The following is an 11461-nucleotide window of genomic DNA, read 5'->3' as shown; positions in this document are numbered from 1 at the left end:
GTCACCTTTTGCATCCTAATTTTTTCTGCATCTTCTGTAGCCTCAGGTAAGGGCTGTGCTCTTGCCCCCTGATCACTGGCTATTAACAGATTTCTCAGTTCTTGATTTGTAGCTTTCTTTCTAAAGCTTATCCTCTTTTCTGAACACAAATTTTCCAGGGCTTTTTTGCCAAGTCCCTCATATGCTCTTTGCTCAGCCATTGCAGCAGCTCTTTAACCAACAAAACTCTCAATCCCAAAATTCAAATTTGGATAGCGTGGGGTTCTGACCCAAAGCTTAATTGACCTGGTTCTGTGGATCCAAGCACGACTACGCCACTGTGACAATGCGGTTCTGGCGGAACCCAACTGAGAGTGCCAACTCAGGACAAATTGCTTAAACAGGGCAGTTACAGCCCAAGGCTGGGGGTTTTTCCACCTCTAAGGCAAACCAAACCAGCCAGACTAAGAGGACTTCGGTCTCACCCCACTGGCTAACCACAAGTTTCACAAGCAATCTCCTTCGACACTCCAGTTTCCCAGTATCACCACCAGTGCCATTGTTATGGGGACAAATGGTTATGAAAACCAATACCCCAGTAAAAGAAAAAGGTTCTCCTGATCCCAAAGGACCAAGCCCCAGACCCAGGTCAATATACAAATCAGATCTTACCCACAAATCACGCTGTTGCCAATCCTTTAGAATCTAAAATCTAAAGGTTTATTCATAAAAGGAAAAAGACAGAGATGAGAGCTAGAATTGGTTAAATGGAATCAATTACATACAGTAATGGCAAAGTTCTTGGTTCAGGCTTGCAGCAGCGATAGAATAAACTGCAGGTTCAAATCAAGTCTCTGGAATACATCCCCCGCTGGGATGGGTCCTCAGTCCTTTGTTCACAGCTTCAGCTTGTAGCAAAGTTCCTCCAGAGGTATGAAGCAGGATTGAAGACCAGATGGAGATGAGGCATCAGCCTTATATAGTCTTTTCCAGGTGTAAGAACACCTTTGTTCTTACTGTGGAAAACTACAGCAAAAATGGAGTCTGGAGTCACATGGGCCAGTCCCTGCATACTTTGCTGAGTTACAAGGCGTATCTGCCTTCTCTCAATGGGTCCATTGTATAGCTGATGGTCCTTAATGGGCCATCAAGCAGGCTAGGCAGAGCTGACACCACTTTGTCTGGGATGTCACCCAGCAGCATAGCATAAGTTTGAAATACAGACAGTATAGAGCCAATATTCATAACTTCAACTACAAAATTGATACACACATATAGACAGCATAATTATAACCAGTAAACCATAACCTTGTCTTAGACACCCCATTTGACCCCCTCTATACAAGATCTGGGTGCCACTACAGGACCTTGGTTGCAACAATGATCTATATGGTCCCAGATTATATCCATAACGTCACAACTCCCCATTGAGCTGCCTGCACCCAGATTGTCCCTCACAGAATCCTCTCATCCCACACCTGGATCCCCCCACTCTGATCCCCTCCACACTTGGATCCTGCCTGGTTGAGCCTGCCTGGTTGTACCCCAGGGGGGTACAAATTTGGGGGGGGTACAAATTGGTATGAGCCCCTCCCCCAGGACTTGGGGTGGTATGAGCCCCTCCTCCAGGATTTAGGGGTACCAGGGGTATTAGCCCCCCCCAGGATTTTTGGTAGCAGGGGGATTAGCCCCACCCCTAGAATCTCGGGGAGGGGGGGGGGGAGAAGGGGAATCAACCCCCTCCTGCGAGAAGGCGCAGGCGCATTGGCTGGGGGGAGTTAGCCCCACCCCTTTAGAATGGGGGAGCGGGAGGGAAGAAGCCACTTCCGGTCGCAGAGAGATGACGTTGCCCCGGGGCATTTCCGGTTCGGGAGCCCCCAGAGCGTGTCCCGGGAGCCGGGCGGTTCCCCGCCGCCGGGATGCACCGGCGGGGGGTGGGAGCGGGCGCCATCGCCAAGAGGAAGCTGGCGGAGGTGAGAGCCGGGGCCGCGGCCCCCCCCTTCAGCCCGACCCCAGATCCGGGGGGGCCGAGACACCCCCCCGCACCCACATCCTCGGCAGGGGCTGAGACCCCCCCCCATCTTCACCGGGGATCGCCCCAGATCCAGGGGGGCCGAGTCCCTCCTGAGCCTCCCCCACCCTCTCTTATCCCGGACCCTGCGGGTGCTGAGTCCCATTCCTCCCCCATCCTGCGGAGGCTGAGATCCACCCCCCCCTCCAGATAGAGGGGTGCCAAGTCTGCCCCTGCACCCACATTCTCGGGAGGCTGAACACCCCCCCCATCCCAGCCGCCTTGCCCTGGACCTTGGAGGTGCTGAGTTGCCCCCCCCTTCCCTAGTTAAAGGGGGTGCTGAGTCCCATTCCTCCCACTCCATCCTGGAGAGGCTGAGCCCTTTTCCCCTCAAGCAAGGGGGTCTGAATTCTCCAGACCCTTGGGGTGTTGAGAGTCTGTACCCCCTGCCCTAAATTCAGCTGGGTCTGAGTACCCCTTTTGACAATTTAAACTCCACTGGTGTCGTCCTCCCTCCTCCCCCAGCAACTTCGAAACTACTGGTTCTTTTCTCCAAAGCAACTGGTTGTAGGACACCCCTGTCACCCAAACCAGGAGTATCCTCTCTCTTGAAGATAAAGGGTTGGTGGGTGGGGCGCAAGTCAGGGATGGGTTTTCTAGTTTAAAATGCAGATGTACTGCAGAAATGGTGGTGGCATTGGTGGGGGACCCTGCAGAGGAGAAGTGGTCCCAGCCCATGTGGGACTTCTGAAAAACTTAAATAAAATGATTAGGGGGATTTTTTTTTTTAATCTCCTAGGCCAAATACAAGGAGCGAGGGACAGTTCTGGCTGAAGACCAACTGGCTCAGGTGAGACAGGTTGAATGTGTAAGGACTATTGCTGGTATGCGGTGGACTTGAAAGTTGGAGGGATGTGAGGTTTTTGCAGCATGCTTTGAAACTGGAGCTGTCCACCTATTTATTATTGTGGCTTGATGCGGTGATGTTGGTGGAAAAACAAGAGTACTGCACCTGTTAGTTTTACCTGATTTTAGGCTGGAAATCTGGAAGTCATGGGTGACTGTGAATCCTCTTCCCAATTACGTTTTAGGGCCCTTCTTCACAACAAGAACTATGCTTAGAACTTCTTCTTCAGTGTGCACCAGGTAGGCTTTCCAGATCTCCGCCCCCACCCCCAAAACAACCTCAACAGTCTTTTCAGTTGGCTTTCCACCCCTTATCTTGCCTCCTGTGCAAGATTGGTATTTTCCTGGGAAAAACTAGTTTAGGGCAGGATGCAAGTAAATACCAGCTTAATCCCAGTTTAAACTGGGAAGTGGGGAAAAATAATTGCTCCAGTGTCCAGCAAGTTCAGCAAGCCCAGAACGAACCTTTTCAAACTTTGGATACATCCATTCAAAAGCTCAGTCGATCCACTACATCAGAGTTGGTCCATTACAGAACACTGCATGACCAAATGGACCTGAACAAGTAGGCTGCAAATCTGCATGCTTCTGCTTGCTTAATGCCTTAAGCCTACAACTCTTCATTATTGGCGTTTTCATATAATCGAGTGTCTTGGACTTTTGTTTATGTAATACTGAAATGAGTCATTACATATATAGCTTCCTTGAGGAAAATACTGAACCAAAATGTACAAAGTCATTCTGTTGTTCAGTATTTCAATGAACTCTATTATTATTACACCCACGGCAGTTTTACTTCTTATTTGTGCAACTTTAAATTAATCTACGCATCGACTGTCATGTAACCACAATTTGAATATACAACGAAAACTAAGTGTAATATGATGTGCGTTAATGAAACAGTTTCTAAAATAGAAAATGCCTTAAACTGGGACTAACTAGTTTTTTCGGGGACAGTAAAAAAAAAAAAAAAAAAAAATGATTTTACCTGGTGAAAACTGTCCCTGGTAAATGCCATGCCATCCCTGCTCTATTGTGGACTATACCATTATTTATGCCTGATTGTTTAAATATATATTTAAACAAACAAAGGATTCTGACTTCTCATTATGTTTCTCCTGTGAGCAGTCTTCTCTTGTCATATCCTCCATCTAAGATCCCTATGGTAATTGTCTTCTTATTTTTTAAACGGCTCCAGAGGCAATCCTGGAAATTACAGCCCGGTAAACCTAACTTTAATACCAGGAAAATTGGTTGAAACTGTAGTAAAGAACAGAATTATCAGACACATTGATTCCCCTCCAACATATTGTGTTTATCTATGTGGCTTTGGCAATCATGCCTCGCCAATCTATTAGAATTCTTTGAGGGTGTCATCAACCCTGTGGACGAAGATATTCCAGTGGATATAGAGTACTTGGACTTTTAGAAAGCCTTTGAAGTCTCTCACCAAAGGCTCTTAAGCAAAGTAAGGAGTCCTGGGATAAGAGGGAAGGTGCCCTCATGGATCAATAACTGGTTAAAAGATAGGAAACAAAGGGTAGGAATAAATGGTCAGTTTTCACAGTGGAGCCGTAAATAGTGGGAGTCCCCTAAGGATCTGTACTTGGACCAAGGCTGTTCAACATTTTCATAAGTGATCTGGAAAAAGGGGTAAACAGTGAGGTAGCAAAATTTGCAGACAGTACAAAATTACTCAAATAGTTCTATCCAAAGCTGACTGCAAAGAGTTACAAAGGGATCTCACAAAACTGTCCGACTGGGCAACAAAATGACAGGTGAAATTCAATGTTGATAAATGCAACGTAATGCACCTTGGAAAACATAATCCCAACTATACATACAAAGTGTTGGGGTCTAAATTAGCTGTTACCACTCAAGAAAGAGATCTTGGAGTCATTGTGGATAGTTCTCTGAAGATATACTTTTCTAAAGCCGTACTGTTTTATATAATGTTATAAAGCAAGCGTTCAGTCATAGATGCTTCCCCTCTTCACTTGTCACTTACAGATGTCTAAGCAACTGGACATGTTTAAGACCAACTTAGAAGAGTTTGCCAGCAAACACAAGCAAGAGATTCGTAAAAATCCCCAGTTTCGGGTCCAGTTCCAGGACATGTGTGCAACCATCGGAGTGGATCCATTGGCATGTAAGGAATATATGCTGGAGAGGTTTAATGCTGAATGTCGTGATTGAGTTTGGAGACCAGTTGTATTGTCGTTGCTCGGGAAAATCTCTCATTGAAGTTGATAGGAGCGGTGCTGAGTAAAGATGGTGGGATTTGGTTCTTTGGGCCTGTAAACTGATGGGCTGTTTTGCCAGCCTGGGAAGGGAAGCAAGCACCAGGCCTAAGTCCTTTTAAGGCCTTTCCTTTAGGACATGTTTTATTTGAACAAAAAAGACATGAACAACCCCAAATAAAGCAACTCAGCTGACAAATCTGACTTCCTCTGGCTGACAGACTGGAGCCTAAGAGGACACATCCTTATACATCTTGCCTACCCTGTGATAGGAAGAGCTTCCTTAACTCCTTCTGGGCTGCTGCATCACCTTATCGCAGGGCCCAATCCTGCAAACCCTACAGAGTACAGTGCTTGTGACTGAGAGTAGCCCTACTGCCATCAGTAAGGCTCAGATCCTCCAAGGTATTTAGGAGCCTAAATGCCTTGGAGGATCTTGGCCAAAGTGCTTGCAGGATTAGGCTGTTAATGAAGAAGAATAGTGTTGACGCTTAATCTAATTCTTCCCCCCCCCCCCCCTCTCTTCCTTTGCAGCTGGTAAAGGATTCTGGTCAGAGATGCTGGGTGTTGGAGACTTCTACTATGAGCTGGGTGTTCAGATTATTGAAGTTTGTCTGGCTCTGAAACACAGAAATGGAGGTGAGAACTCTACATGTTTGCCTCTTGAGCACAGGAGCAAATACTGGCTTCCGCCGGCTGTATGTTACAGGTGCTTCTGGAAACCGAGCCACGCTTGGTAAGATGCTCAGTGTGTGGCGTACTGTATCGGGTTTCAAAAAGTGCTGAGAAAATGGTTTTGGCTTTGTCTCCGCTCCAATAAAAAAGGGTGGTTTGGTTTTTACAGCGAGGTAGCTAACACACACAGCTTTTGTTTTTTCTTAGAAAATCCGTTGGAGGCAGGGTGGATAAAAATCAATGATTTAAAAAAAAAAAAAAAGTTTTTTTTTCCCCCTCAAAAAGCATTTTATTAAAAAAAAAAAAATCTAAAGATAGGTTTAATTAAGATACATTATAGCTCAAAGATATCTCATCATGGAATAGGGATTATAAATTCTAATTCTCTAGTATGAGACAATATATTCATGTAATGTTTAAGAAAAGTTTTGTAAATGAGTTCAAATAGTTCATGGATTAGGGACCCAATCTTATGGGGTTCCAGGGATTTCTGTATAGATTATTTAGGTTAATCTTTCTATCTACCCAATGGGACTCAGTGCTCAGTCTAAAAGATATTATTAGAGATGCTTAGTTTTGCAGTTCTCAAACTGTGAATTTGTGGCTCCAGAGATAACATGCTTAACAGCAAAAATGTTTTTAAATAAATAAATAGAGGTGAGAAATAACAGACCTCAACTCTATTGTCCCTGTGCAAATTTGTGTATACAGAGTCAATCCCTTACCTCTCTCTACAAGTGCAAAGTTTCAAAAAGTTCAATGAATAGAAGATTGTTGGGGGTGGAATAGATCTGGATAAGGAGGAGAAGTCTGGAGATAAATGTGAGATGCGAAGGACATATGCTTTTTTGTTAAAATATTATATGTTTGCTGCTGAAGAAAAAAATCCAGAATACTTAGTTGTTTTAGTTAAAACAATTTAAACGTCTGTCTGGTAATGTTCTCCTCATAATACAGCATGGCAAGAAAATCCTCCAAATATTAATGATTAACCTGTTGAATTGGAGATAGTTCATCTCCCACTGACTTCATAAATATCTGCTTCAATTACCTTTGGTAAATGAAATAACCAAACAATCATTCATTTTCTGATATAGCTGTAAAACTCATCTGAAACGCTTTCAAAATAAATCACTGTTTAAAAATGGATAGTGTGTACCTTCTAAAAATGAAACCTACGTCTGTCTCTGAGTTGTGATGAATATGTATTAAGGTAATAACCAACAAGAATGCACTTTTATGTAGAAAACCGTGATTAAATAGAATCTTCCTCAGTAGTGATTTAAATCAAATCCACCCTGGCAGGAGGCAAGGCTCTGTAGCTTTTTGCTCGGTGAGCTGAATTGTGGGTGGGAGAGGATAGTGTTGATGTTGCCTAGCTACAGCGCAGTAAAAGCTACCTGCATGCAGTCACCGATAGGATTTTATAGTGAAATAGCTAATGTGTGTTAGTTATTACAATGTAAACTTCCCACACCTTTTTTTTAAGCAGCAAAGACACCGCTTAATAATGCCATAAAATAGGTTAGGTGAGTCTGTAGCAGTACCTCAAATTCATAGCAAGGATTGGAGGATTAGTAATTGATTTTTATTTTTTTTAAACTATACATAGAGACACACTGGGGGGGGGGGGGGGAATGAATTTCTAGCCCACTATTGCTAAATAATTTGACAAAACTCTTATTTTAAAGAACTGACCTGATATCCTGTGAAGTAAAAGTAATAAATAATGGCCTGATTTAGAAATACTTTTGACATCTAGAGTAAGCAACTTATTATGCAAGCATTTATTGTAAGGTAACGTCATGTGTATGGCATCTGCTGTTAGTTTGTACTGCAATAGCGGCTAGCAGCTCCAGTTTTGGACCAGAACTCCATGGTGGTAGGTGCTGAACAAACACAGAACAAAAAGACAGTCCTTGCCCCCAAGGAGCTAACAGTCCATTTTTAATGAATTAAATGTGCCTGATCCATTAATGGGAGAAAACAGCAACTAACTCCGCAGTACTCTCAATCTGTGACTAGAAATGTTTAGACATTTAATATCTTACCTAAAACTGGGAAATCGAATGCAGTGAAAAACAGATTAAAATGACTACGTAAATGAAAAGAACATGTAAGATAATAGCAAATGTGAAAAGGAAATTCAAGTGATATATAATGCTAGCAGAGGAACCTTTGCTCTGTATTAACATCTCCTCCCTCATTTGTTCTCTCTAGGTCTCATAACCCTGGAGGAACTTCATCAGCAAGTGCTAAAGGGAAGAGGGAAGTTTGCCCAGGATGTCAGCCAGTGAGTATCTGCTTGAACTGTGTTATAATCAAGGGGAACCTGAAAACAGCATGAATAAAAAGTGACAGTTAACATAGGCAGGCACCTGAAGGTTCTGGCTGCTGCTAATATGACCCCAGATAGCTCCATAATTATAAGTCTCTCAGTAGTGAGTCCATAATTAAGGTTGCAAGCAATGCCCTATTATAACTGATATGCCTGCTGGAGGAGCCCAGCACAGTTCCTGCCCCCTGCCCTCCTCTCAAGATTACATTATACAAAATATTTTTAGGATAGCTTAGATACTCAGTTAATAAGAATCCATATTTGTGGATAACAGTTGCAGATCATACATTAAGACAAATTACACTAAAGTCCTACAAGTGAAACATTAGCTCAGTCTGTATTGCAATGTAAACAGTCTGTACTTGCATCGAGAAGAACAGAGCAGACTAAAAAAAACAAAAAACCAAACTTATTTTTGACTTTACATTGCATGTACATTGAGTTACTTAAGAGGACTGCTAAGATAGGGAAATCTGTATTTAGTATAAAGAACAGGAGTACTTGTGGCACCTTAGAGATTAACAAATTTATTGGAGCATATGCTGTCGTGGGCTTACAGACTAACACGGCTGCTACTCTGAAACCTGTATTTAGTATGTTAAGTGTAACCTCTTATGAAAATTAGATTCATACTTTTGCCACAGATTCACTTGAACAGTGAAAATAGACTGAGTTTCACTTTCTTCTCCTGCATTAGCAAGGTGTTACTGTGTACCAGTCCCCAACCTGCTAGAGAGTATTACTTGAACAAATAACAGTTTCTACTGAACTTTCATTATTTCTGCTCGGAGACCTTTCTGTTGATAGGGTTTGCAAAAGGTTGTCTTACAGAATCTGAATTTTGGGCCTGACATTGTCTTTTGAATCTTTTATTTTGGCAATTTATATAAGTCCTGTGAACTCAAACTCTGAGTGTTCTAGACAGTTGTGGAATGAGTTCACTCAAACAGTTTTAGTGACCCCCTCGTGATCCTGTTGGAATCAGAGCACACCTTAAGATTGCTTGCCTTCCTTCCATTTTTCAGTTGCTGTTGCCTCTTGGTAAGTATGAATGAAAAATTAAACAAATAGCAGCTGACTTTTCAGAGATGCTTAGCATGAGAAGAAATTACTGTAGCCACTTAACGTGCAGGGTTGGCCTCTGCATTTCATTTCAGACCTTAACTTTGCCACTTGTACAGCTGTTGTCCCTTATTTACTACATCACTTAGTGTCCGGTTCAACTGAAGAGCAAAAGCTTTTCTTTTAAAGTCTTATATTCACTCCCACCGCCTCTTCAGGGACGATCTCCTCCGTGCTATCAAGAAGCTGAAAGTTCTGGGCAGTGGCTTTGGGATTATTCCTGTCGGAGGGACATATCTGATCCAGTCTGTACCAGCTGAACTGAACATGGATCACACAGTGGTTTTGCAGCTGGCCGAGGTATTGTGGCAAGAGATTGTTTAGTATAAGCTACCGGTAAGGGGCCATAGGGTACCCTTGAGACACTAGGGCAGGCTCCATGGATAAGGAATAGATGGTATGAAGAGTGTAAATTCTAATATGAGCAAGAACCTAAGGTCCCAGCTTGTAAAGATATGAACATGGACTCTGATATTAAGTCCTGCTCATTAGCAGCTAGTAAGGAGCTTTAACTGTGCACTGAAATCATTGTCCTACAAAACACATTTTTCTTCCCTTATTTCAGAAAAAGGGGTATGTAACTGTCAGCGAGATCAAGTCCAGTTTAAAGTGGGAGATGGAACGTGCCAAGCATGTGCTGGTATGTATGTAGACCTTGTGTGGTATGCTTGTTTGGTTGGATTAAATGCCATTGTAGTAGGATTATGGTTACATTTACACTACCAGATCCACCATAATGGTAGGAAACAGTAAAAACAGTTTAATCCCATCTAGTCTGCAAGACCGAAGCAGGGAGAAAGTAAATGGGTTCTTCACCCTGTAGGACTTAGTGTAGCCAGGATGTGAGGTAGAATCCTCTTAATGGCAGGTCCATGCCTTTGATTGGTGCTGCTGTGACCTATGTACACACTTCACTCCTGCCACCCTCATTTCTTGCCTTGGGACTGGGGCTGCACCTTCCTTAGTTCTGTAAAATTTACTCACCAGCTCTGGCTTTGCTTCCACGGTTGTAGAATACACATTGAACATAAAATCTTCACTTACTGCATTGGGTGGGGACAGATGGAGAGAATGGAGGTAGCTGTAGTGAAGTGATTCTGCAGTCACTATAGCCACTTGCCCTTTAAATATTTGTAGCGGGTGAGAACACTTCCACTCACGGAGGTGGTGATATCACAGTTGTCCGAACTACAAGCAGCTAGACTGAGTGGGGCAAAGGAAGCCCAGTCTAGTGCTAACTTGAGTCACGGGACTCTTCCTTCTCCTGCCTGTAGAAGAGCTGGAATGCAGAAGTGGTTCTGGCACACTTGCATGCGCCCTTTTTTGCAGATCCTTGTTTTCTCCATTCAGCTTCTGAGACCTTGGTCTGTTTTGACAGGAACACCTGCTGAAGGAAGGCATGGCCTGGCTTGACACACAAGCTCCAGGGGAATCTCAGTACTGGCTGCCTGCTCTCTTTACAGAACTTTACTCTCAGGAAATCACTCCAGAGGAAGCAAAGGAGGCAATACCCTGACTGTTAAGAGGAAAACACTGAGCTGTGTGCACCTGTACATATTCTCCCTTTGCTGTTATATTACTTGAAGTAGGACATTTAACTTTAAATAAAGTTGTTTAAAAAAGTCCCTACGTTTATCCATTTAATTGGTCAAAATTATACATGCTTAACTTTAGATTTCCTTCAACTTGTACCAATCAGCAACCTTTACCATCAGTGTGATCTAAAGGGCTACTGTTCTAAATTAGAACACTGGAGTGATTCTACCTCCTTAAAGGGTAAATTCCACTCAAAGCTTTTATCAGCTGTGGAGGCTAACTGTCCCCACCAGCATCCCTGCTCTGCTGAAGTGTTTTAGGAAGCTACTGTAAGCTCAAGTCACTTCCCCATGAAAAATACAATAGTCTAGATTCTGCCAAAACAAACTTTATTGCACAAAAAAAAAAATCTTATGTACAATTGTATATAAACAAGGTGTTTTATAGTGACTCTTGTGCATATATTTTCAAATCATTAGGTCTAAAATTCTGTCACTAAAACATGTCTGCCTAGAGCAGTCATTGAGGATTGTCACTTTGAAATGGAAACATTCAGAAACAGCAGGACAGGTAACAGCGCTATAAAACTAATACGTTTACAGCCACATGCTTAGGTGAATGGTGTCCACAGTAAGGCATTGTGTGTGTGTGGAT

The 11461-nt window shown here is 43.1% G+C and overlaps 1 protein-coding gene across 2 annotated transcripts; it reads left to right on the top strand.

The window, feature by feature from the left end:
- The first annotated feature begins 1873 nt into the window (after positions 1 to 1873).
- SNF8 (SNF8 subunit of ESCRT-II) lies at positions 1874 to 10918 on the top strand. Of its 2 annotated transcripts, XM_065422690.1 has the most exons (8): positions 1874 to 1952; positions 2790 to 2840; positions 4907 to 5045; positions 5671 to 5775; positions 8032 to 8104; positions 9430 to 9571; positions 9837 to 9911; positions 10650 to 10918. In XM_065422690.1, the coding sequence occupies exons 1-8, from the start codon at positions 1899 to 1901 to the stop codon at positions 10785 to 10787; spliced, it is 777 nt and encodes a 258-aa protein (XP_065278762.1). In that variant the 5' UTR covers positions 1874 to 1898; the 3' UTR covers positions 10788 to 10918. The 2 variants fall into 2 exon arrangements, with proteins under 2 accessions (XP_065278762.1, XP_065278763.1); XM_065422691.1 differs by lacking the exons at positions 1874 to 1952; positions 2790 to 2840 and adding an exon at positions 3080 to 3136 and having other exon boundaries at positions 10650 to 10915.
- The last annotated feature ends 543 nt before the right edge of the window (positions 10919 to 11461 follow it).

Source organism: Emys orbicularis, chromosome 25 (genome assembly GCF_028017835.1).
Source record: "Emys orbicularis isolate rEmyOrb1 chromosome 25, rEmyOrb1.hap1, whole genome shotgun sequence".
Lineage (NCBI taxonomy): Eukaryota > Metazoa > Chordata > Testudines > Emydidae > Emys > Emys orbicularis.
Note: the sequence above shows the minus strand (reverse complement) of the source record. Positions and strands in the feature narration are given on the sequence as shown.